This window comes from Phascolarctos cinereus, unplaced genomic scaffold (genome assembly GCF_003287225.1).
Source record: "Phascolarctos cinereus isolate Bilbo 61053 unplaced genomic scaffold, phaCin_HiC Scaffold_5;HRSCAF=322, whole genome shotgun sequence".
In the NCBI taxonomy this organism is placed as follows: Eukaryota; Metazoa; Chordata; class Mammalia; order Diprotodontia; family Phascolarctidae; genus Phascolarctos; species Phascolarctos cinereus.
The window spans coordinates 294,550,943-294,577,204 of record NW_027555958.1 but is presented as its reverse complement, the minus strand read 5'-3'; the positions used below and the strand labels follow the sequence as shown (position 1 = coordinate 294,577,204).

The following is a 26,262-nucleotide window of genomic DNA, read 5'->3' as shown; positions in this document are numbered from 1 at the left end:
AGGGGACGGGAGGGGAAGAATCTGGAACTCAAAATTTGAAAAGGAAAGAACATTAAAAATAAGTCAATAATAAATCTGGAAAAGATAAATAAAATTCCAAAATATCACACCTCCTTAAAAATTTCCATCAAAAATCAATGAGAGGAAAGGATAAAATAAAATACTTCACATTCTCTATTCTGGCACCTAGGTGGCACGGGGAATAAAGCACTCAGCCTGGAGTCAGGAAGATCTGAGTTCAAACACCAAGATACTAGTGCCTTACACAGTAAGCTGTGTGACTCTGAGTAAGTCATGTGACCTGCTTACGTCAGTTTCCTCAACTGTAAAATGGAGGTGGTAATAGGACTTACCTCCCAGCGGTGTTGTGAGGATAAAATGAAATAATATCTATAAAGTGCTTTGTAAGCCCTAAAGGTCTATATAAACACCAGCTATTATTCTCAGTGACATAAAATTTCAAATCCCCCACCCCCACCCAAAAAAGAGTAAACTTTATTTTAAAGTAGTCTTACCTCATCAAGATCTTTGGCTTCTCTACCCAATTCATCATCATCTTCATCAGAATCTAGTTCTGGTCCAATATAATTCCCAAACTCATCATAGAGATCTGTGTCCATGATGCTAAATATCTAAGGGGAAGAAAACAAAAAATATGAATAATCTCTAGGCAGGCAAAGAAGAGGAGGGTACTATATGTTTCCTTTCCTGGCCATGACTGACTATCTTTAAACTAACCTCCATTTCAGTGTAAAATGAACAGTTACATCTATCTGGAACTATTTATTTTTTGCCCCTCCCTAGTTATGTTATGCTAGCTGCAGAGCAAAACGAAATCATCATGCTATATGTTCCTTGAAGACCAATTAATAAAACTCCCTGTGTATTTTTGTACTATTTCTCCTACAGATCCTTCCAAGCTTCCCACCCCAAGAAACACTAAGTGAGCATCTCCTATTTTCTAAGATAAACCCTTTTGATGTAAACTCTATGAGGTTTAAATGTACTATCTGGTTCTCTAGAATTTTTACACCTTCAAAATACTTTAAGATCTGTTCCCATTTTATCCAAACTTATAATCTCCACGCGGACAAGAATTGATTCATTTATGTTTTGTATCTCTCCAGCAAACAGCCAAGGGCCTTTCACACGGAAAGTACTTAATAAATATTTCTTGAATTATATACATGGTCAGTGTTGGTTAGTTTTACTCAACTACTTTTTTTCCTCCCTCTTTTTTCTTCTTTGACACTAGGGATGGTTAAGTAGATAACAAAGGGATACATTTGGAACTGTAGGCAATGTAAAAACAAAAGATATCAACAAAACTTTTAAATCAAACATTTGTTGAATCAACTTCCAGTGAAGGTATGAATATCCCTTACTAAGCTTCCACTCCAGTGCCCCAATGTGATAAAGTGACACTGGTGTTACAAGTCAATCCCAGCAGAACTACATTAGCTCAAGCAGGTCCTAGCCAGACTAGAAAAATTTCTTGTACCAAGCACAGTTCAAGGATTAGATTAATTGAATATTCATCATCAGAAGGTATGTTATGTAGTAAATCACCAAACCATGACCTGTTTTTTTGTTTTTTGGCTAGGGTAATTTATTAAGCTTTCTTCCAAGGTAGGCCAGGATTTAAATATAGAATCTATATTAATGAGAGAACACATCTTCTATATATTAGGGGGCCAGCACTGTGCAGAGGGCATCCCAAAAGCTATTGAAGCTTAAAGGTACTCCCCAACAGCACTCTGTGTAACAGAAGCAGACTTCTAATGGAAGGAGTTGGACTCACTGCTCTAACACTTATTAGCGAGACAAGTCTAGTGTAGTTAGGAAGACCTGAGTTCAAATTTGCCTCAGAAATTTACTAGCTGTGTATGACTTTGGATAAGTCACAACCTCTGTAGCCTCATTTTCTTCATCTGTAAAATATGGATAATAGTTAACACCTACCTCAGAGGATTGCTGTGAGGAACAAATGAGGTAACACATGCAAAGCTCTTTATAAATTTTAAAGTGCTTTACAAATGAAGATGATGATGGTGATGATGTCACTTAACCTCTCTGGACCTCATCAGTCACATAGGAATAAAGTACCTATGACTTCAGAGTTATGGAGGGAGATCGGGGAAGAAAGCAGTGTGTAAACCTCAGAGCACTTGGTAAAATGTACATTATTGCTCATTTAATTCAACAAATACTTATTTAAAGCGTCTACTAAGTGCCATGTGCTGGAGATAGAAAAGAAGGCAGAAAATTAAACAAATACTTGTAAAGCACTTACTACGTATGTAGTTGCAAAGCCACAGAACCAAAAACAACAGTCTCTGCCCTCAAGAAGCTTCCATTTTATGAAGGGGCACGCAGCAGTTAGGAAACCTGCCCACGGTTACAACCAGGCCAATCAGTGACACGCCAGTCCCTCCCCACCACCACCAGGCCCGGCCCACTCATCCCCACTTCTCGTGGGAGACCGAGACCCTGGGCCGAGGAGAGTCCGGTCGTTCCCCCAAGCCTCAGTTTCCTCTTTTGTAAGATGATAATTTTTTTTAAGGTCCACCCCTTCCACATCTGCCTGCCTCGGATCCCATCCGGTCAAGTCTACTCCCCGACTTCGGGGGCTCGTAACTCCTCACCTGCAGCTTCAACTCCCGATTCCGACACCGCGCTCGCTGCGTCCGAAGATGCGCCGGCGCCTGCGACACCCGTTAGGAAGGACCCCGCGCGGCGTCGAGGCCACGCCCCTTTCCGCCGCCGTCAGCCTCTCTGCCTGAGTTGCCGGGGTAGGATAATCCCATTCCGGGGTGAAGGGGTGCTTCGAGGGGGAACACTGCGACAGGTCGGACGTGAAAGAGTAACGGCCTAGGCGAGGCCGAGCGAGCCAGCGCGGCGTTCATCTTATCAGGCAGCCCTAGGGCAGCTCGGACGGGGAGAGGCCTTTGGCACGATCACGTGGGTCGCTTGAGTCAAACGGTTGCTAGGCAACCGTCTGGCGTGGCTATAGCCTGAACTGCAGCTGTAAGGCAGGAGAAAAATTAGGATTTTTCTTGGATTGGGGGGGAGGGTTAGAGGGTAGCGACGGCTGGCCAGGAGCTTGGGGTAGGTTCGCGTTCTCCTCTGCTAGTTCTCGGGGCAGTTGGAACTGGGTTGGGACTCCTGGGCTCTGTGTGGTCTCAGTTTACATGCACGCGGGGGGGGGGTCGATGTCCCTGGCTCTCCCGCCACCCGGTTTAACTTTTGGGATGGGCCCTTTTTGGTGGTGGCGGAAGATCCTCGGTGCAGTGGGAAGAATACTTGATCTGGGGTCAGGATCTGGATTATCTACCTGTATCACCCTGGGCGAGTTGTTCAATCTCTCCGGACCCCCAAATGAGAGTCTTGGACTGGATAAGCTCTGAAAGACCCTTCTAAAGAGGGGCTTGGACCAGATGAGTTTTCTAGGTGCTTTACAGATCTTAATTTGCTGGTCTTTTCTGAGAGCGAGGGAGGCCACAGTAGTGTTGACCCTTCAGAGTAGCTCCATCATCTCAGAGGTGCAGGGTGCCAGTTTGCGCTGAGACCTGGGAAGAAAAGGGTAGAAGGGTCTAGCCGCAAAGGTATCCAAATCGAGTAGAAGGAAAAGTTGCCCTTCGTCCATTTTCCTGCCACCGTTCAATTCAGGGAATGTTTATGAAGTGTCTAATTTGTGCAAGACATGAGCCTCTAGGCGTTGGTTTTTCACTAGTCCACATCCACTCCTGCTGCTACAGGTGTCCACTGAGTTGGGACCACGTGATGCCAGTGACTCCAGAAGAGAGGAAGGCCACAAGGTCATGGTGCATCCATCCTAACCAGTTCTTTCTGATACTCTTGCATTTCTTCCTAGCTCAGTTGTTACAATTGAGGAGGCTGGAAAGTGTCATTAGACCCTTAGAAAATTCAGCAACGATTGTGCGGTTCTACTCCCACCCCAACACTACGTCTGATTTGGATAGACATAACTTGAAATTTATCCTAGGCTCAAAAGGAGCTATAGTCACATCTGCTGTGTGAAGCCATCTGCCCTTCATTATTAACAGTCCACTCCAAAGAGAGTTCTTAGGAGGGACCCTCTCAGGTCTGAATTCTGAGGTGCCTTCAGTTTCAAATGGCTTTTTGAAACCACTGCTTCAATAAAGAGACTGACAGTAGCAATTTAGTCTTTAGTCTAGAGGCCGTTCTAGATGGGAATATCAACTCAGAAGTCCTCAAGAGTGGATGGAATACTGGACTTGGAATCAGGATGATCTGAGTTTGGATACTCTCAGATACATACTACATGTGTGACCCTGGACAAGTCACTTGCTTCCTCTGAGCCTCAGTTTCTTTATCCATAAAATGGGGATAATAATAGTATTTACCTCACAGTGTTCTTGTGGGATATGTAGGTGAAATATATATGTATGGACAATATATGTGTAAAGCCTTTTGTAAACCCTAAAGAATTATATAAATGTTGTCAATTATTATCCCCAGTGAAACAATGGAGTGATTTGGGATCTTAGACCATTGCTACATAGCTTAGATCCTTTCTCTTTAAAATGAGGAGACTTTAAAAAAAAAGAAAGAAAAAAACAAAAAATAAAATAAAATAAAATGAGGAGACTTAACTTTTGTACCCTTCCCTTTGAGATAAGTGACAATTTGGACAACGTGCTTCAACTTTTTTAGGATGGCAAAGCTTTATCATGATGAGTAGCTTCTTCCCCTGGTAATATCTCATTGCTGGGCTTCACCCTTTTTTCACTCCCAGGCTCCAGACATGGAAAAGACTGATACCATTGACTTTAAGGCTCTGGAGAAGGAGTTGCAGGCTGCCTTAGCTGCTGACGAGAAATACCGAAGAGAGAATGCTGCCAAATTCCGGGCTGTGGAACAGAAGGTGGCTTCCTATGAAGAGTTCAGGTTGGCTCACTTTCACTTTTTCCCAGAGCTGTCCTCCCTATATTCCATGGCCCAATTAGCTTGGACAGTTACAGCACCATGCTCATGCAGCAGAAGTTACAGGGTTCAGCAGCTTCATACCTGCACACCCAGCCTGGTGATTCTTCCCTCAAATACTATCTACTTTGCCCACAGGGACATTGTCCTTGCCTCACACCTGAAGCCTTTAGAGAGGAAGGACAAAATGAATATCAAGAAGACAGTGCTTTGGAACTGCCATGTGACAAGGACCACTGCCCAGACAGGCGTTACTCAGGAGGACAGCACTTATATCTCCCAGGTGAAATAGGCATTCCATAATCTACTGGGGAACCCTAACCCTAACTTGTAATACATCTCTTTCTTAATTAACTAATTCATAAAACTTTTACAGAGCTGTAACTAGCAGAAACTGCCCTAGACAAAATTCAATCCGATCAGTCAATAAATACTTATTAAGCATCTACTCTGTGCCAGGCACTGAGCTAAGTGCTGGGAGTAGGTGGGCTGCAGGGGCTCAATGACCCAGATGACAGCCTGCTAAGCACATGTAGTATAAAGTACAGTCCCACTTGTATGTGCAGTCATGCTTAAAGGGGAAGGCCCATCTTTCAAGAGTTCCAAGGGAGCATTTGTGCTCTAGGCATCCTGAGGGCTTCAAAGAAAGGTATGGAAACCAATATCTCTGGGGAAGAGGCATGTAAGCCCCACCATGCCATTGCCTTGAGGGAAAGCCCTATTCCCCTTTTACTCGAGAAATCCCATTCATTCAGGTATAGGGTATACAGACTCTGGGCTATGATAAGTACAGGGTGAAGAGCCAAGTTGTGATTTGGAAAAAAGGCAGGTCTGTCAGGTCTCAGCCAATCAGAGCTGTCTCTTAGATTCTGTGACCTTGGCCAGGCTCTCTGTACTCTATGGAACAAAGGCCCTAAACTTGAATAGAAATGGATCCCTGTAGGGCCCCATAATGACTTATAGAAACCACAAATTAACATTATCTATATTGTATTGTATTTTCCCAGTTCAACAACTGTGTACAGAGCTGTAACTAGCAGAAACTGCACCAAATTCAAATGAGGGAGTAAGGGGACTACAGGAGCTCAGTGTCCCAGATGACATTCTGCTAAGGACACGTGGTATAAAGTACAATCCCACTGCTTGTGCAGTTGTTATGGTTTGAATGAGGAGACAGGATCTGTCGACTCTCAGCCAATTAGACCGACCTCTAGGATTCTGCGACCTGTGACCTAGCGTTCTTCCCATCATAGAATATGCTATATCCACATTCTGTAAATTTCCATGATATGATGCTAAATCATGTTGTTAATTCAATACCCTAATCCCTAAGATTGTGCCTAAGAAGGGGCAAGTTTAAAATAACCTATTTCATAAGAGGAAGTTGAGGTCCACAAGGGGTCATGTTTTTCCTAAGATGAAAATTGAGTCAGTAGACAAGCTAGGAATAGAGCCTGCAAATATTGATTCCTCAGTGTCCTGAGGACCTAACTCTCTTTACTTTTCCCCTTTGACCTAGAAGGGAGATTGTCAGCCTGAGACATCATCAGATTTCTACAGGGCTTGGCGCCACTACCTACAGAGTGGACCAGAGCGTTACCAGGCCCTGTTACAGCTTGGGGCCCCCAACCTGGGCCACCTTTTCCGGGCAGATGTGGGTTTTGGACTTCTGGGTGAACTGCTGATGACATTGGCAGAGAATTTTAAGCCAGCTGACCATGCTGCTGTTCTAGAGATTCTTCATAGCCTATCCAGAACTGGCCGATTTGGCCTCAATCTGAGCTTGCTGAGCAAGGCTGAGAGAGAGAGCTGCCAAAAATTATTTCAGAAACTTCAAAGTATGGATGTTACCAGGCCCGCAGAAGAAGAACTGAGCTGTAAAGAGCAAGAGCTAGAGAAACCACACAGTGGGAATGATGGGGATGAGAAACTCCTCCAGGAGCTATCAGAGCTATACCAAATTGGCCAGAGATGTTATCTTTCTCAGAACAAACAGCAAACCTAACTATCTATTGGAGGTTTGTTTTTCCTAGACAGTCCTTAATATTGTTGGCCATCTTGCTGCCTGACCCCAAACTTTTCCTTTTAGCCTTGTCCCTCCGGAACTGTGGCAAAAGATTAGTTTTATCCATTCTAACTTTAAATAGGTCTATTTAAACCTATATACATATATATATACTGTGAGAAATTTGACTTCTCATCCTTAAAACCTGCTAAGAATCGTGCCCTTGCCCTAAGATTAAAATCCTCCATCCTAGTGTTTACCACCAACCCGTGCAGGCAGAGTTTTAAAATCTGTGATTAATTATGTCCATTAATATCTATAGGGATCTACCCCATGCCAATAAAGACATTTTATTGACAGACTTTGACACTTTATTTCGGGGTGGGGAAGAGGACACTATTTTCCCCCAAGAATTGAGTTCTTCTGATTTGGGCTGTGGGAAATCCTGAGTCATCAGTAGTGCTTTGTCAGGCTACCCAGGCTTTAAAGGGTGGTTCAGAATTGCCAGGCTATACACATACTTATCCTTACTTCTTCTCCAGGATTTATGAAAGAAAAAACTTTGTTCCCAAAGAGATAGGGTGAACAACATGGGAGAAAAGCCATCAACAAGCATTTATGAAATGTCTGCTATGTTTCAGGCACTGGACATGCAGTATAAGAAATGAAACAAAGGAGTTTATGTTCCATCAGGAAAACTACTTCTATATGAGCAGGTAGCTAGGGAGGGCAGTCTCAGTTGAGAGGATCAGGAAAGGCTTTGTGTAGAAGGTGGTGTGGGCTTGAAGCAAGGGCTTCTAGAAGGCAGAGGTGCAGGGGGGGCACATTCTGGGCACAGAGAGGCAATTACAAAGGCATAGAGAGGGGGGATGGTGCCAAGTGTGAGAAATTTTAAAAGGGCAATTTGACCAGGTTAGCATGCAGGAAGGGGAGTAATGTGTAATGGAGCTGGAAAGATAGATTGGGTCTAGGTTGTGATGGTCTTGAAAAGCTACCCAGTCTTATCCTAGAGACAATGGGGAGCCACTGAAGTTGTTTCGTGAGGGAATAACATTGTTAGACATGAGCGTAAGGAAAATCATTTTGGCATCTTTGTGGAAGTTGGATTGAGGTAGGGAGAGACGAGTCAGGAAGATCAATAAAGAGGCTAATGAAATAGTTCAGGGAGGAAGTGATGAAGACCTGAATTAAGATGATGCCTCTGTGAAGAGAGAGGAGGAGTCACATGCAAGAGATGTTAGGAAGGTACACTATAACAAGATTTGTCAACCGACTGGATATATGGGGGAGGGGTGAGATATTGGAGTCAAGTATAGCTCTGAGGTTATGAACCTGGGAGAATGGAAAAAATATAGTGCCTTTGACAGAAGTGTAGAAGGTTTTGGGGGAGGATGATGAATTTCATTTTGGACGTATTGAGTAGAAATGCCTGTGAAACATCCCGTTTGAAATGTCCACTAGGCAGTTGATGTATGAATGAAGCTCAGGGGAGAGACCAGGCCTGGATGTATGGATTTATGAGCTGTCTACATGGAGGTAATCATTAAACCCAGGAGAGCTGATGAGGTCATCAAAAAGAGGAGAGGAGGAACATGCAGAGTTAGGGTGGTGAGCCAGCAAAGGAAACTGAGGAGCAGTCAGAGAGGTACTGTCTGATGAGAACCAGGAGAGAGAAATATCTTGAAATCCTAGAGAGGTCAGAGCATCTCTGTGTGGTGAACAGTGCCCAATGCAGCAGAGAGGTCAAGAAGGAAGAACACTGACATGATACCATCAGATCTGGTCACCTCCACATAGGCATTCTAGAACAGAAAGAAAGAACTGGTTCTAGAATGATTTTTTCATGAGGTAGGATCAGGTCTAGAAACATTCTAATTTTCAGTAGGTATGAAAAAGGCAAACATTTCTAGTTGGGATCTGCTTTCTCTACAGAAAAGTACTTCCTTAAGAACTGAGCTGGAAGAGTGATTCCCTGTTAACCCTCCCCTCTATACACAATGTTGGGAGGTCTCTAAGCCCAAAGTTCTTTAGCCCCTTGGTTTTACTCTTTACTTCTCCTTCCCATCTAGCTCTTTGGCTTTACCAATATGGGCCTGGTCCATACCCCTCTGCTACTGCTGTGGAGCTGGGGAAGTCTCCAGGCTTTTGAATTGGTAGAAAAGGAGAATGTTTTTCAGAAGGTCCCTTGTCCTGCCTTCTTGATGTTTGATAATGCAGCTTACCTGACCGACATGAGCTTTGAGCTCCCCTGTCACTGCAAGCCTGAAGGGGTGGCCGCTGTGGTCTGGTACTACCAGGAGCAACTAGGGAGCCACCACACCAGAGTCCTGACAGATTTTGATGGGCGGGTGGTGGTTGATTCGGGACAAGTGCGGGTAGGCAGCAGCATGCTGGCCCGCTTCAGCATCCGGATGTTCAGCTTACTGGTGTTCCGGGCACAGCCTGAAGACTCAGGGCTCTACCTCTGTGGGACACGCTACGGTGACTATTTCTATGGCTACGATGTGGACATACAAAGCAGCAAAAAAATGGTGGCAGCGTTCATTGACCTTGGCCAGAAGCCTGCTGTGGATGAGGAGCATGGGAACCTCCATATCTTCACTACCTTCTGGGAGTGGACCCACTGTGATCGCTGTGGTGTCCGGGGGGAACAATGGCGGATTGGTCTCTGCTACCTGAATAAACCAGGCCTTCCTCCCCGGTTCCGAAACAGTGTGCCCGATATGATATCCTGTGGCTCCCAGGCAGTGCCCAGGAAACTGCGAAATATGGCAGGGAAGCACCGTCCACCTGAGCTGATGATCCGGAGCTGCATGGTGCCCTGCAAGAAGAAGTCACAGGTGGGACTGATGGCCATCTATACTTTCGTCTCCAAGCTGGGCAGCAAACCCTGGGTTCCCAAAGTACCCATTCAGCTCCACCAACAGAAGCTTGGCCATGGGCTTATCATCTCCTGCCCTGGGGCTCGTCCAGAACATGCTGTAGCCTGGGACAAGGACCAGCTCCGTCTATACCGCACCAGCTTCCTGAAGGGGGTCAACCGATCCATGAGGATATTCATTGACCATGGCAATCAATTCCATATCCGATTCACCCAGTTGAATGACAGAGGAATCTATTACTGTTGGCGAGAAGGGGAGATGGTAGCTGGCTTCCGGGTAGCTGTGACGTCTCGGGGTCGCTACTATGCTTCTCTCTCTGACCCTGAGACCCGATATGCCCTGCAGGCTGCCCTGGTGGGCTATGTGTTCCTTACAGTTGTCTTCATCCTTATCCACTTGTGCCGCTGCTGCTGTTACTTCTTTACTTGCTGCCCTGATATATAGGCTTTTCCCTTAGACCTTAGAGACCAATTATTTATTAAATATATTAGTTAAATGGTTAAAGTTCTAATGATACTGCGCCATGGGTGGGAAGTGGAGACTAGAGAAGCAGTTGGTTATGACTCCCCAATCTACTATTTAATGAACAGTATCATTAGCATGGACTAGGCAAATGGATGGAGAAGAGATAAGGGTCTGGGTTCAGGGACCAGTTTCCTCTCCCTTCCCCTAAAGTAGGTATGTATGGAATCAGAGCCAAGAGATGGGGTCTTAGAGCTTTCCTTAAAAGATGGTCAAGTAGGCATTGGTTTGGTGGGGAAAATAGAGATGGCCATGTTAATGGGGGAGATTTGGGGAGCTGATTGATTCTTTTGGAGAAGACCTCAATGGTTATTGATTTAAAAAAAAGTTTAAAAATATCTTTTGTTTGTAAACTACCTTCATTAGTTAAATGTAAGAAGTCCTAACGATACTGCATCATGGTTGGGAAGTGGAGAGCAGGAAGCAGGAACACATGCTGTTGTTATAACTCCCCAACCTACTATTGAATGAACAGTATCATTAGCATAGACTAGAGAAATGGAGAGATGATAAAGGTCTGAGATCAGGGGGACAGTGATAAGGCTGGTACTGTCTTGCTCCATATTTAAACCTGCTCTCCCCTCCCCTACGGGAAATGTGTATGGTGTTAGAGCCAAGAGGTGGGCTCCCTTCATTTTCTCCTATCCAGTGACGTTTCCTTGTAACACATCATTAAAAAGGAGGGGAAAAAAGCAGCTCATTAAACCCAACTAAACACATCAAGTGTGTCTGACAGTATATGAGATAGTGCACACACCCATGGTCTCTCATCTCTGCAAAAGAAGAGGCAGCTACACCCAGCCTCCATCCTACCGCAGGTGGCCCCAGTTGGCTAGGTCGGCAGGGGGAAATGGGGGACTTGGGACAATGAGAAGAGATTAAAAAACAAGGTAGGGGTCCTAAGTGAGTGATAATGAGACAAAGTTCAGGCCTTTTCTGGGTCATGAACTAGGGAAAGTTGTGGTGGGAATCATGATTCACAGGCTGACGTGGGAACATAAAGTGAGATTGGTTGAAAAGGAGGCTGGTTATTGGGCCTATGTGGGGCCCCAGATCTGAGAACCAGCACAGAGAGTCCTAGTCAAACCCTCATTGGGGGTGGAATTGGGGAAATTGGTGTGGGATAAGAACTGGAGGAAAGGAGGAAAGAATCACTGGTGGCTCCCAGCTATGCTGGAATCCAGGGCTAGGGGAGACAGCAGGGTTTGCTCCTGCCTCAGTTCATGGTGCCTCCCTCTCAAATACAAATCAGGTGCTCACTCCAAGGAATGCAGATCACACTTTATTATTTATCCTCTGCAACTGACTAGATTAAAGTCAGCAATGGCGAAGCAGTGAAGTGACAGAGCTAAGGAAAAGGCATGGTCGAAGGAAGCTTGAGAGAGAGGAAAGGTTCTCCATTATCTTCCAAGGTCTGGCCTGTTGGTGTGAAGTGGGGGTCTTGAAACAAATGCCCCCAGATCACTTTTTAGGCTCCACATATTGCTGCACTACCAACCCTATACCCAGCAAAGCCTTCTACAGAATGCCAAGGACACACACCGGGCCAAGCGCTGCTTTTAAATCTAAGCCTATTCAGCCTAATCTCTTCCCCTGATTCTACTCCTTAGTTTTCCCATTTTTAAAAATGGAGCCTAGGCTGACGTGTGTGGTGGGAGCAAGAGAGGGAGGGAGTTGCTACAGAAGATCATCAACACGTTAGAAATACAGCTAGTCAGCAATGTGTGAGAGAGGGACAGAAGATAGGTATTGCTATCATCCAAGCAGCCTCTGCAGTGTGTAGGAAGCCCCCCACAGTACCAACCATGGCTGTTTCTGGGCCAGGGGAATTATTGGGGAAAAGGAACACTCTACTAAGTTTGGTTTGAGAGCCTAAAGCTTAAACTTATACCAGGAAATTGGAAATTATATACCCTCTTAGTTCAATTTATGAGAGGGAGAGAAGGGAGGGGAAGTCAAGATCAGAATCCATTTTATACAGAAAAAAATGGAAAAAGATGGGGGAAGGTGAAGGGCTGTGGAGGTGGGATGGTATAAAAAGGACTGTGAGGCCTTGACTGGTCAAGAAAGAGGCCTTGGAAATAGACTACATGATCCCCTAAGCTTGGTGGTCTCTCTAGCTGTACTTTCCCCAACAGAATCTGGCATGGGGAAGAGGATGTTAACTTCTTAATTGCCGTGATCCAGAGGCCAAATGAAGCAACTAGTGAACCTTGAGGGGAATTCTGATCTGTGATCTGTTCACTTAGCTCCAACTGAGGAAAGGGGGAGAAGGAGAGACAGATTGATTGAACTAGGTTTCCACCCCCGGGCTTCTTGCACGTCAGAATCTCAAGTCTCCATTTGAACTTCTTCAGGCCCTTCCTGACCCAAACTAGGAATTATCTGTACAACTCTCTCTGTTCCCTCCCCACCTCTGATCCCTTTTCTCCCTCCACATCCACCAGAGACTTTCCTGCACCAAAAAATACTCTGCCTCCTCTCCCTCCCTCCCAATTTGAAGCTCTAAGAATGGAACTCCAAATGGCTTTCTCCAAGTATAAACACTTTCCAGACCTTAATCCCCATAAATGATTCTGCTGCAACCACATCTGGGGTGGTGGGGGTGGAGGTAGAGTGTAGGGGGGGAGTATCGCAGTGCTGATTCTCTGGGCATCTATGATCCTAAGACCTATGAGTAACAAGTGACCATATGCTGTGTTAACAACGAAGTCAACTGGAAGCCAACTGGGGTATTTTATTCTCCTGGAACTCAGAAGACAAAGGAAGAGAGCATTGGATTTGGAGTCAAGAGACCTGGGTTCAGATCCTGATTCTAAAGCTAGCTGTGTGAACTCAGGCCCTCTGACCCTAAGTTTACTCTTCTTTAAAATTGGGATAATGGTTCTGCCTACCTCACAGACTCATTGTAAGCAAGAGTGAATAGTAAACCTTGAATATAAATATATATATGAGTTATATAAGTGAGTTATAATGATTAATAACTGAGTAATAACTACCTCCATGAAGGTCCCCAGCCTCTCCCAGGTCAGGGCCAGAGACAGGAGATCAGCCTCTTCCCTTGTCCTGAGGGGCCCTGCTTTCACCTCACTAAGTCTTATTTTTTCTAAGGGGCCCAGACAATCCCCCACTCCCATCCCCACAAGCTCCAACACCCTTCCCTTCCCCTAGTCTAGGAATGACAGCTCTGGGCTTCCTGGTGCCCTGGCAATAGTTGCCATAGAAACAAGGATGTGGGGAGGGTCAAGGGGGAGCAACCTCCAGCAATGTTCTCCCCTCTGCTTCCATCTCTCCCTACTAGCCTAAACCGAACTGATTTCTAAGCATCTCTAACATCATCGCCTTATGATTAGTCCCAGAAATACAAACACTAGAGGCTCATCCTGTCCAGTCAGTAGGAGAGGGGACTGGGGAAGTGGAGGAACTGTGACAAGTGTAGCATCAGCCCTGATACTGATGGGGCCTAAACAAACAAAGCTGGCTGAGGGACCGGGGGTTGGGGAGAGGAGGAGGCATACTATGGGACTTGCATCTGGATAAATCGCCTACCCTACAGCTTCTCACTTAGGAACCAAGGCAGCTACTCTGCCTCCTGTTGTAGGGGCTTCTGGGTGTGCCCCTCTTCACACATCTTTGTGCTCCTGCGTAGACTCCTTAATGACCTAGATGAAGAGAGAAAGGACATGTTTGGTGGAAAGGAAAGATGAGGCACAGTTAGCTCAAGGACCTTTTTTCTGATTTAGGAAAACTCAGCCCATCTCTCCAGACTCCCCCTTCCTACTTGAATCTGAGCCAAATGTGGGAAGAAGACATGCACATGATTCCTCTACCCTTAACTGGAATCATTCATCTAATGGCCTGTATTCCCCTGTGTTCATTCAGATTCTGGTTCTAACACTAGCTGTGTGACCTTGGGCAAATTATCTAGGCACTCTGAGCCTCAGTTTACCCTTCTTTAAAATAGGGATATGGGGCAGCTAGGTGGCTTAGTGGATAGAGCACCAGCCCTGTATTCAGGAGGACCTGAGTTCAAATTTGACCTCAGACACTTAACGCTAACTAGCTGTGTGACCCTGGGCAAGTCACTTAATCCCATTGCCTAGCAAAACACAAAAATAAATAAATAAATGAAATGAAATAGGGATAATATTTCTGCCTACAAGTTATGAATATAGTCTTAGAGCCAAATTGGGAAGAAGAGGAAGAGAGGGCAGCAGCGTGGGCTTCTATCTTCTGATTGCTTTCCTTTCCACATTATGCCTCCCCATAAGACACAGACTACTGGTCCCCTCTCCATCTTGGGCTTTTGGGAAACCCCTAGATACTGAATTCTCATGGTAGTGGGCTGGTGGGAAGGGTTCCTTCCAGACTTCCAGTCAATTACCTCTCCGTCACGCATCTCGACAGTCTTTACGACAATGCTCCTCTTGAGATGCCCCTCTGACACAGACTTGGTGTCCAGACTGGTCTCTACAGGCAAGAAAAGGGCCACTTTCTTATGCGCAGGTACTGTAGGCACCAGGGCCCAAATCTACCTTACTCTACCACCTACCCCAGTCGTACAAGCTGAGCCTCAAGACAATATTCCATTCTTCTGCCGCCCCCAAGAAAAAAATACCTCCTAGCACAGAAGTGGAGGACAAAGGTCACTGACTCACAGACAGAATGAATCAGAGGGGCAGCTAGGTGGCACAGTGGATAGAGCACTGGCCTTGGAGTCAGGAGGACCTGAGTTCAAATCTAGACTCAGACACATGATACTCACTAGCTGTGTGACCCTGGGCAAGTCACTTAACCCCAATTGCCTCACCCTCCCCCCAAAAAAAGAAAAGAAAAGAAAAGAAAAAGAATGAATCAGGGATTACATTGAAGAAGTTAAAAGTAACTTCATTAGCTGTTTCTCCCCCTCTTGGAAGAAAGAGAGATTAAATACTCCACTTGCCTATTTTTAAAATTAAGAACAGAGAATATAAAACTTTATTCAACAAAGAGAAGCTCTTGGGGACATAATTCTCTGTGCTGGCCACAGTGCAATATTACCAGAGGAAGAAGAAAACCAAGCCACAGGTTGAATTGAAGGGGAGATTCTCAAAACAAATCCAACAAGGGTCAAGAGGGAAAAAAAAATAGAGAAAAACTGTGTATGTAGTGGGGAAAAAAAGGCATCCTGAACTGGGCAACAAAAGACCTTGGTCTGATTAAGTCCTGAACTTACTGCTACCTCTCTTTGGGATCTTGGACACAGCTGGCCCTGTTGACCTCAGCTGCATCCTCTTTATAAACTGAGGGATTTGTTCTTGATGATTTCTAAGGTCCTTTCCAGCTTTGACATTCTATGACTATGGAAATGAATCTTGGTTGAGTCCTTGAACATTCAGGCACTAGGCCATAGGTTTTCTTTGTACGTGTACTGGAGAAAGCCTTGGACTTGGAATCACAATACTTAGGTTCAAGGCTTGGCTCTGTCACTTAATAGATGCATGGTGTTGGTCAAGTCAATTCAATTTACATCCCTGGGCCTCAGTTTCCTCATCTGTAAAATGAGAGAACTAGACTAAATTCACTTTTAAGGTCCTTTCCAGCTCAGGGATTCTGGAGTTGGAAGAGACCTTAGGAGTCATGAAACACTCCTTGGAGGTTATGGGCTGGCCACTCATCATTATTCCTGTGGCTAATGGTTCCCATTATCTGCTTCTTCCCTTATTCCTGTATTACTCAGTAATTGGTCACCAAGAAGCAAACTATCTTCAACTTACTCTTCCATACTCATGTTCCATTCCAAATATTCCTACCCCTTTCAGTGTACCCTCTGGAATTCCCATTCCCTGGTGAATAATTATCCATCCATCATGGATCTCTTTTTCTCATACTGCTTCCATCTACTTGTCCTCATTGAGACCTGGCTTCCTTCCAGAAAACTCTCGTCATCCTCTCCACCACTGGCTGTACCTTCCCTCATACACATACATATCCACCCTGGCTCCCTACTCAGACAGCTACTACCTTAGTTCAAATCCTCAACACTAGATTATTGCAATAACCTTCTAATTGGTCTCCAGGCTTTAAATCTCTTTTCATCCCAGTCCATCTTATATACCAGTAACATCAAACTCAAAGAGAAAGAGGAGGCAGTCATCCATACATAAGGATCCCAGATGACCACATATTGATCTAGTTTTAAAATGTAATGTTATCTATGTTTTGTTGTATTTTTATTTATTTTGTTAAATGCTTCCCAATTACATTTTAATCTGGTTCTGGGGCACATGGGAGTGTAGGATACATGTTTGAACACCTGTGTTCTATATAATCGCCAAAATGATTTTCCTTAAGCACAGATCTGACCAAGTCACTCTCTTGCTTAATAAACTTCAGTGGCTCACTATTTCCTCTAGTATAAAATTTACCCTCCCATGTTTAGCTTTTACAGTCTTTCAAAAGCTGGCCTTGCTCTAACCCATCTTTTCAATTCCATTATACATTATTTCTCTTCTTGTACTTATAAGACAGTCAAACTGACTTTTTTCTGTTCTTCACTCCATTCCCTATCTACATGACTTTGTACTGGCCATCTCCCATGCCCAGAATGCACTCCCTCCTCACCTCTGCCTCATAGAATCCCTCTCTGACTTCAAGCACCACCTTCCACATGAAACCTTTCCTGACCTCCCAATTGCTAGTACCCCCCAACTACCTTGTATCATTTGTATTTGTTTCCTTTGCATTTATTCTGTATATCCAGAATATATGTATTTGCATTTATATATATGTATTAAATATGTACTTGTTATTACTTAAATATGAACTTGTTAACTTAAAGGTAAGCTCCATAAGAGTAGAGATTGTTTCATTCTTTGTTTTTGTGTCCCCATGCCTGACACACAGTAGGTGCTTTATAAGTGCTAGTTGATTGACTGATTAATTGATTGACTGATGGAATCCAACCCTTTCATTTTCACAAGTAGAGTCAGGGAGCCAAGAGAAATTAGGCCTGATCTGTACTTACATTATATTGAATATCAAGGATAACTGTTATTTTGAGACTTCATGGAAATTAGTAACTTCCCCCACTACCATCACCTCTTTTATTATTTTTATCCCTTGTCTTTTTCCTTGTAATCAATGAGATTTCCTCAGAGTGAAGAAATCCCTGCTGTTTGAATGGAGAGCTCTCTCTACCGAGGCAAATCCCAACTCGTCTTTGATTTAATAGATAAATCTCAGGGAAGTTGATGGAGGTAGGTAGTGATTGGGTGACTAGTCCATGGGTTACACAGGAAGTGATGGAGGTGGGATTTGAACTCGTCTCCTTCTTCATCTCTGCCTCTGGGAATCTCTACCTCCCTTGAAGGCCCAGTTCTAGTTCTAATGCTTTTCCTGATTCCTTCAGTGGTTAGTACTGTCCCCCTTCCAGCCCCCATGTTGAAATGATTATGTATGTGTATATATATGTGTGTGCGCGTGTGTGTGTGTATGTATGTGTGTATATATATGTATATATAAAATATTTCTTATCTGTGAACATGTGTATCCCTGGTAGAATGTAAACTCTTTGAGGGCAAGGCCTGTCTTGCTCTTTTATTTGTATCCCAAGCACCAAGCACGGTGCATGGCACATAGTAGGTGATTAAAAAAATTTGTTAATTGTTCCAAGATTCGAAGCCCAAAACTTTATCCACTATGTCATATTGCCTCTTCTTGCCTGAAGTTATTGGAGAAACCCCACCCCTAGAAAATCTTCAGAGGATTATGTGAGGTGAGGGGAGAGACTGCTTTCTGTTCCCCCTTGGATCCCTAAAGAATGAACCTCAGGTGGAAGAACAGGTGGTAAGAGCCAAGAGGGGGACTAGAAGTTCATTCCATAAGGTCTACTGAAGGAAGGATTAAAAGATTAGCTGGGATCTGCCTTGGGACACCCAGGGGATCCCCAAGGTGTGTATATTAGTAGGAAACCCTGGTGTTCCCAATGGCCGTTCAGGTGGAGACCCTCTTTGCCTCATAGACACTAGAACAGATAGATGGTGCTCTGCTACCCCAACAGGTGCATGGCACAAAACAATGGGAACTTTCCCGTCAGGGTCCTCAATGGGTCTCCTCCCTTCCCAGGCCTTCAGACCCTACCCCACTCCCTCACTCCAGCAGTCCCCACTGACCTCTGATCTGCAGATTGGAGAATGTCTGGACTGGAATGGTGATGCTAAAAGGGAGTAGAGAATGAGCAAGATGAGCAGGAGTGGAAGGGGTGGGGGAGACCCCAAACTGACTTTGATCTCTGGGAATGTCAGGGCAGAAAGTGAGGGTTAAAACAACCTTATGTGCCTCTATCTATCTCAGTCACAAATAGCCCTTTCCAAACATTCTATTGATGACTGGGAGACCGGAGATCTGTGTGATCTCTCTCCAAGCTCATGGAAATGTGTGTGTCCTGGTTTCCATGGGCTCCTGCCTAGCTTCCTGGCCCCCCAGACAGATAATATCACACAGATCTTGGTAGGGAATTGAGGGGTTTTTTAGGATCAAAGCAGTGCTATAAGCACACTTTCTTCCTCTGAGTCTGAGAAGATTCCCCAAAAGAGATGGACAAAAGAAGAAGGGAGAGAGATGACTTTGATGACATAGAGTGGGGTTAGAAGTTTGGGGGAAGGGTATGGAAAAATCATAAGGTAGGAGGAGGAGAAAGAAGATGAAGAATTCTCAGCAGTTATGGATGGAGAGAAGCGGGGAGTAATGGGAGAGAAGGTAGAGAATGATGGGAAGGGTAATGGGGAGTGAAGACAAGAAAAAGAAGGATGATAGGAATGGAGGTAGGCCTTGAAAGACTGGGGAAGGTAAGGATAGGGAGGACTTTGAATAGGATACCAAAGGCCATGGAAAGAGGGTGGGTATTATTTGTGCTGAAAAGCAGGTTCTGGCATTGATGGGCAAGGAGAGAGGCATCAGGAGTCAAATGGCCAAAGAGTCATGGGGTAAAGTCAAGGGGTCCATAAGCTGGGATGAGAATAGAGTGAGAAGGTCAGAACTGGGCAGAGCCATAACTAGGGCAGGGTGGCTAGGGCTTTGCCCTAGGGTGCCTAAATTTAGATGGTGATGACAGTATTTGCATACCTTTGCAGGATAGAAGCAACTGAGTTTAACAAGGAATATTAGGTTAAAATAGAAAGCTATGAGAGAGTACACTTGTGGTCATATGACAGATGAACTCTTCCCTGGCCCATCCCCATGATAGCCTCCCCAGCTATCTTTGAGGGTATATTTAGCATCACTTGCCATGGAGAATTTTGTGCTGCTGGCCTCGGATACCAAAATGGCTATTTGGAGTTCTGAGGATAGGACCTCCTAGTCAGGGTCCAGAGTGTGGAAGTCCCAATTAGCATTGGTGACTAAAGCTTACCGGCTTTCTTCCCCTTCCAGCAGCTTCCTGTAAGTGGCAATTTCAATGTCTAGGGCCAACTTGACATTGAGCAGCTCCTGGTACTCCTGCAGGTGCCGGGCCATCTCATCCTTGAGGCTCTGCCCATCCTCCTCCAGCCTCACCAGTGCTTCCTGGTAGCCAGCTGCCTCCCTGGCATGCCGCTCCTCCAGCTCCCGCATCTGCCTCTCCAGGGATTCGTTCTTCCCAAACAAACCCCACGGCTCATGTCTTTATGGGATCCATCCTGGGACACCACCCTTGGGTACCGCCCCATGGCACCATACCCTGAGCACCCTCAGCCCAGCCCCTCGGGAGTAAGCACAGGGATTCGTTGTCTTGGTCCATGCCTGTGCGCCCCCATTTGCCCATAGTGGGATCCTTCCCTCTTCTCTTGCTTACAGTGCCGCGGAGGGACTCCAGGTCACAGGTCAGTGACTGCAGCTGTCGACGGTATTCGTTGGCCTCGTGCTTGGCCTGGCGTAGCAACTCCACGTTCCGGGCGGCAGCATCTGTCAAGTCTGCAAACTGGAGGGGATGGAGGAAAGACAATCAGTGGTCGTGGGGTAGATAAATTCTGGGGCTGGCATTGGGGGGGGAGTGGGGGAGGGAAAAGATTCAGGCCCAGGGAAGAGTATGGAGGAGAGAGGCATGTGTCCAGTGGGGGATTCCTTCCTCAGTGCCCTCCCAAAATTCCATTAATCCTAGACACGCTAGCATATAACTACCCTCCCATTTCCACCCAAGCTCATTGATTCTCTTTCCTCCATCTCCTGCCACGCCCTTTCTTTCCCAGAGGAGCAAACAGATACTGGGAAGGGAAGTAATAGATGTTAAGCATGAAAAGAACAAGGTGTCTTACAAATGTAGAACCAGAGCAAAGTGATGTTGTTGTTGGGAAGGAGACGGAGGGAAATGTACCCACAGGGCAGGGCTAGGGCACCTAGGGCTCAGAAGGAAGGGTTTGAAAGGGCAGGCCTGCCTTGGACCGGTACCACTCCTCAGTCTCCTGCATGTTACTGGAGGCCACAGCCTCGTACTGGGTTCTGATCTCACGCAGGGCAGCAGTGAGGTCTGGCTTGGCCACGTCAAGTTCCACGTGGACCTGATGCTGGGAAAGTTGTTCCTGTAGCTCTCGAAGCTCCTGGGTGTGGAAGTGGAGAGGTTGGAGGACTGGGTACTGCCTTTGCCCTCCACATCACCAGTCCCTCCTCTTCCCTTCCCAGAGACTGAGGGGTCAGAGATGATAAGCAAAGGGGCCTGGATACAAGTTAGGGAAATAGGGACAAGAGCTAATCATGGCCCTAGTCAGAGCAGGAAGGAATCTAAGTGTCCTGAGTATATACATCCATGGAATGGCCCCTCTCTTGTCCTTCTGTCTCTTGCCTGGGGGTAGAGACTCTGGGCAATTGGGCGAGGCTGGCACCAACATGGAAAGCTAGCTGGCAGGGGAGGTGAGGGGTGAGGGTTCAGGGGGTGACTGTGTACGTGGAGGAAATTCTGTGTGTGTGTGTGTGTGTGTGTGTGTGTGTGTGTGTGTGTGTGTGTGAAAAAGAGATGAAGGGAGAGGGAGAGGGTCAGAGGAGGAGAGAAAGACAGAGAAACAGAGACAAATACAGAAAAATGGGTGTATGAGAGACAGGGGGAGGGAAAAGGAGAAGATGGGGGAAGAGGAGAGAGAGAGAGAGAGAGAGAGAGAGAGAGAATACATGAGAGATAGATGGAAGGGGGAGCAGAGAAGACAGACACAGAGACAGAAACAAAGAAGGAGATACAGAGATAAAGAGAGATTGTGTATGTGTGTGTTTGTGAGACACAGAGAGGAGGAGGAAGCAGATTGCTTATGGCTGTGATAAGCACTGGGTATTTGTGTGCGTGTAACTGTCCAGCGTGTGCCTGCGTGTTTTTTGGGGCCAAGGGAATACAAGGAGAAGGGAAATCCTGGTACATCCTGGTTTTCTCACTTCTTCATGAATCTTCCTGAGAAAGCGGATCTCTTCCTGCAGAGACTCAACCTTCCGTTCCAGATCCAGGCGGGCCAGAGCAGCTTCATCAGCCTCCTGCAGCAGGAAGAGGAGAAGGTCTGGATCTGACCCCAGGACATCATTCCCTTCCCCCCTTCCCCACTGCCATCCCACCAGACACATACACATACATACATTCTCTTCATCCCAGTTCTTACCCAGCTTCTGTTCTTCAGGGACAAGGCTCTTCAAGGAATAGAACAGAAAATGAGTAGAACAGGGACAAAAGAGGGACCGGAGATAAGCCAGGCACAGGAAAAGAAGGCAGAACTTAAGGATGATGGATTAGGGAGAGACAAAGGCAAAAACAGGGGGTGGGGCAGAGACAAGGGGCAGGCTTAGGGGATACCACCACCTTTTACCCGGATTCCCTCCAGTCCCTCCAAATCCCCTGACCTGTCTATAAGCTGTTAGGTTGTTCTCTGCCTCCTGCCGGAGGTTGGTTTCATCCTGGAGCCTGGAGGGAAGAGAATAAGCGTTTATACAGCACCTACTATGTACCAGGTGCTTTTTACAAATACGATCTCATTTGATCCTCACAAAAAACCCTGTGAAGTGGGTGCTATTATTATCATCCTTATTTTTATAGTAGAGGAAATCGAGGCAAATTAGAGGTTAAGTGACTTGCCCAGGGTCACACAACTAGGAAGTGTCCAGGTCCAGCACTCCACCCACTATGCTACATAGTGGCCTTAAATTGCCCATTTGAAGGCTACAGAGAGAAGGGTCACAACAGTCCTCTGGGAAAAAGGGTAAGTTAAGGGGAGGACAAAACCTTTGGCCCCAACACTGTTCATGTGCTCCCACAAACACACATCAGATAGAATCCTAGTCATAAGTTCTTGGGGCCAAAAGGGACCCCAGCCATCACCTGGTTCCCACTCCCTCATTTGACAGACTAGAAAATGGAGGTCCAGAGTTGGGGGAGTGACCTGCCCAAAGTCATGCAGCTAGTTAATGGATTATATGCTCACATTATTCCACTAACCCATCTACATCTCTCTACACAATGATATGCACACATATAAAGTATTCCCTCCCCTCCTCTTTCCTTCCGGCCCCCACCAATAACCCAGAAGTTTCTCTGTGGGGTTTCTTTCTATTGCCCATTCAACCCTGGGCGCCACCGGCTCCCTGAGAACATGCTTATTTAGAGCATGTGAGCAGATTGTCCACATGGCCCCAGAGTGAGGAATTCATCTGTAAATCTGGATGTCAGCCTGGCCCTACTGTACTGCTCAGACTGTCAAGGCCTCTTTAGACTGACGCCTTATCCCTACTCATTCTCTGGACTTTCCAGCTTCTATTTTCCAATCCAGGTAATCCCTGGTGATGCACGTATCTCCCCTCCATGCTTACTCAGAACAAGGCCCTGCCCACAGGGGATAGTCAGTCTGTAGTACGGATAAATTGATGAATTTGAATAACTTAAAGGGCCTCCAAATTCTTAGAGGTAACCATGAAGAATAATGTGGACAGTAGTCTCACACCCATCCTGGCAGCCCACTCTAGCCTCACTCTTTAGCCTTCTCCCTTCCTTCCTCCCCCAGCCCTGTTCAAGACTCCTCCTCATCTCCGGGATGCCTTCCTTAATTCTTCCCACCTGCCTTCCCGGCTTCCTCCCATTCCCCATGCATTCCCTTAGCACTGATGCTCACAGCTCTACCCAAGAGTCCCTCCTTGTCTCTGTTTTGAATGTGCCTCCTATGTATCTGGTCAGATTGGTAGCTCCCCTGCAGGGGTGTGTGTATCTCCCCTGTGGGCTCAGCACAGGAGACTCTGCTCACAGGGGTGAGAGGCTCACAGTCTGTGGGATGAGTGGACTAATGAACTGAGTGACTAATAGGCCCCCAAAGCCAGAGTCTAAAGAGTATGAATTGCAGTTTCATATACACCCGGGATCTAACTTTCTCATCCTCTCTGACACTCACAGCCCTTTCTCCCTCCTTGATGTTTATACAGTCCTGAGTCCCAGAGGGGTCAAGCAAGATGCCCAGAGTAACCCAGTCAGGCAAAAGTCACCAGAGCTTGGGCACCCTGGCACTTGTCCCATACTTCTCCTCCAGAAGGAGCCACTGCTCCAAGAATCAGAGGGAAAAAACAGAATGAGAAACTTTGGTGGCTTCCATATTTGGCCCTGAGATCTATTTCCCCTACCTTTTCTAGCTTCATTTCTTCTCATTTTCCCCAGCCTCATGGCAGACCCAGGAAGCAGGGACCACTCTTATTAAGTTGGAGAAACAGACCCATAACATCATAGATTTAGATTGAGAAGGGACCTCAGAAATCACCCAATCCGACCCCTTCATTTTGCTGATGAGGAAATTGAAGCCCGGAGAGGTTCTGACCTGACCCAGGATACCCAGCCCCTTGCTCCAGAGAGGTCAACCAACCTATTCAAAGTCACACTGCACCCTGTCCTCTCCCTTTTTCCTTAGGACAACCACCTACTCACTTCTGTCTCAGGGTGGCCAGATCTTCAGCCAGGTTATCCCTCTCGATCTCTAGCCGGGCACTGCTTGCAGTCAGCTGGTCCAGCTGAAACCGGAGCCGATGCAACTCAGCCTGGTAGACATCGGCAAGCTTGGTGGGCTCTTTGCCCCGAAGCTGGTTGAGCTCCCCTGCCAGAACTTTGTTCTGTTGCTCCAGAAAACGAACCTTCTCGATGTAGCTGGCAAAGCGGTCATTGAGCTCCATCATCTCAGCCCGTTCACTGGACCGTGTTTCTTTGAAGCTGGCATTGAGTGCCTCAGCCACTGAGAAGTCAACTCGGGTAGGAACTGGAGGTGGCATTTTGCTTGGGGACAGCCGGACAACTGGAGCCAGGCGGCGGGCGCCCGGGAAGCGTACCACAACCTCAGAGGCATAGGAGCGGCGGGCAGAGGAGGTGAAGCGCCGTCTGTCCATCTTGGCCCTGGTTCTGGCTGGAGCAGGGGGCCCCAAGGGGGCTTTATAGAAAGGCACACCCAGCTCCACTACCCTGAGCTGTTGGTGTTTGGCACTGCCCATGTTTACTTTGGCACTGTCCCTTGGAAAGGGATGAGGCGCTGACCAAAGGCCCCCTGGGGGAGGAGCCCTCTTCTCCCACTCCCCCCTCTCCATCTCATTAGTCTGCTGAAGGGAAGACAGAGACAGAAAGAAGGTCTTTTTGCTGGCCTTTGTATTTTTCAGGGAATTGGAATAAATTGTTCTACTGTGACACACTTCATAGTCCTTCTCACTGCAAACACAGGGCTTCTTGAGGGCATTCCCTTTTCTAAGCAGAGGCCAGGATACTGCCATTCCCCAAGACTCTCCTTCTACCCATTTCCCTCCACACCAAGAGCTTTGGACCTGGAGCTTGGCCAGGACCTATCAGTCTGGAAACCTGGCTCCTAAAATCTCAAAACAGGAAGGGACCTTCAAGACTTTTTAATCCAACCCTCTCACTTTAGCAAAGAGGAAACAGATCCAGAGAGGTCCTCAGTTATGTCAAAGTTTACTCAGGTAGTTAGTGACAAAAATAGGGCTAAAACTCAGGCCCTCTTGACTTCTGTTCTGGCATTCTTTCCATTATCTCATGATCTTGGGACCTGGTCTTCCTTCTTGGTAGAAAGGGAAAGGAATGACTTTGGCAGGTGGGAGAGGTGGGGGAGGTTGTTCAAGGAGGAGCCAGAGGAGGGCATAGGACTCCCCTGGCCTTCCCAACCATGCCACCCTGCCTTGGTCCATAAGTCACCTCTGACTGGGCCTCTCACCAGGGCCCAGGACTGGACAGCTCCACAAAGCCATTACAGATGGCCGGGGAGGCTGTACTGTGCTGAGCTGTCTCCCAGGGAGAGTTCCCAGGGTCCCTTCCCCAACTCCATCCTCTCCCTTCCCCCACCAATATCTCACCAAAGATTTATAGCCCCTGAGTTCCCACACATCAGATCCTCTAGGTTCCCAGGCAGAAGAGCTAGGGACTGGTACTCTGGGAAATAAGGGGATGGGGAGGAGGAGAACTTTGGGAACAAGTTACCCCTCCAGGTAAACTTTGGACTGGGAGTTCTGATGCCTGGGTCCTCTCCCCTGCCTTGGGACTCCTGGCTCCTGTCCTGCCTCCAGACCTTAGTGTTCTTGCTTCGATAACATAGAATTCAAGTTCCAATCTCCCTGAGCTTCTGTGAGATAGGCATCCCCTCCCACCCTGTCCCAATTATTCTCAGGCTGCTGATTTCTACTTTCCTGGGCACTTGCTGAAAGGATTCTTGTTCTGAGGGGTTTGGGAGGAGAAAAATGTCATTCCCCCCAGGAGGCAAAGCTGCTTTTATCCCAGGGATGCAAGACTGCCAAACCAGGGTGCTGCCCAAGCTCTCAGCTCAATGGGCTTCTCGGAAAGAAGTGTAGTCGGGCTGATGAGCAGGAGGCAGTGGGCTTTGTGCCCACCCTGTAGCCATTGTATCTGTGCCAAGGTGAGTCATGCAGCGGGCA

At 46.5% G+C, this 26,262-nt stretch overlaps 4 protein-coding genes across 6 annotated transcripts in view; 2 read left to right on the top strand and 2 right to left on the bottom strand.

Moving 5' to 3' along the window:
- EFTUD2 (elongation factor Tu GTP binding domain containing 2) overlaps positions 1-2,751 on the bottom strand; it is a 45,203-nt gene extending 42,452 nt beyond the window's left edge. Inside the window, exons 1-2 of one of the 2 annotated variants that reach the window (XM_020997664.2) lie at positions 2,646-2,751; positions 516-632 (exon numbers count right to left, since the gene is read on the bottom strand). In XM_020997664.2, the coding sequence (XP_020853323.1) occupies positions 516-620 (105 nt within the window). In that variant the 5' untranslated portion in view covers positions 621-632; positions 2,646-2,751. Of the gene's footprint in view, positions 1-515; positions 633-2,293; positions 2,315-2,645 lie in introns of those variants that run through there. The other variant, XM_078155962.1, reaches the window with a different exon arrangement.
- Positions 2,752-2,813: 62 nt separating this feature from the next.
- DNAAF19 (dynein axonemal assembly factor 19) lies at positions 2,814-7,332 on the top strand. Of its 2 annotated transcripts, none has more exons than XM_020997678.2 (4): positions 2,814-3,027; positions 4,781-4,932; positions 5,107-5,251; positions 6,488-7,332. In XM_020997678.2, the coding sequence occupies exons 2-4, from the start codon at positions 4,790-4,792 to the stop codon at positions 6,971-6,973; spliced, it is 774 nt and encodes a 257-aa protein (XP_020853337.1). In that variant the 5' UTR covers positions 2,814-3,027; positions 4,781-4,789; the 3' UTR covers positions 6,974-7,332. The 2 variants fall into 2 exon arrangements, with proteins under 2 accessions (XP_020853337.1, XP_020853335.1); XM_020997676.2 differs by having other exon boundaries at positions 2,815-3,108.
- An 82-nt stretch (positions 7,333-7,414) lies between these two features.
- On the top strand, positions 7,415-11,557 carry FAM187A (family with sequence similarity 187 member A). The gene has a single exon (XM_020997666.2). It carries the CDS (start codon positions 9,061-9,063, stop codon positions 10,297-10,299), a length of 1,239 nt encoding a protein of 412 aa, XP_020853325.1. The 5' UTR covers positions 7,415-9,060; the 3' UTR covers positions 10,300-11,557.
- Positions 11,558-11,643: 86 nt separating this feature from the next.
- On the bottom strand, positions 11,644-24,824 carry GFAP (glial fibrillary acidic protein). Its single transcript, XM_020997665.2, has 9 exons — positions 24,266-24,824; positions 22,207-22,267; positions 21,751-21,846; positions 20,769-20,930; positions 20,189-20,314; positions 19,769-19,989; positions 18,531-18,574; positions 14,762-14,847; positions 11,644-14,039 (listed from the first exon to the last, which is right to left on the bottom strand). The coding sequence occupies exons 1-9, from the start codon at positions 24,817-24,819 to the stop codon at positions 14,001-14,003; spliced, it is 1,389 nt and encodes a 462-aa protein (XP_020853324.2). The 5' UTR covers positions 24,820-24,824; the 3' UTR covers positions 11,644-14,000.
- Between the last annotated feature and the right edge of the window lie 1,438 nt (positions 24,825-26,262).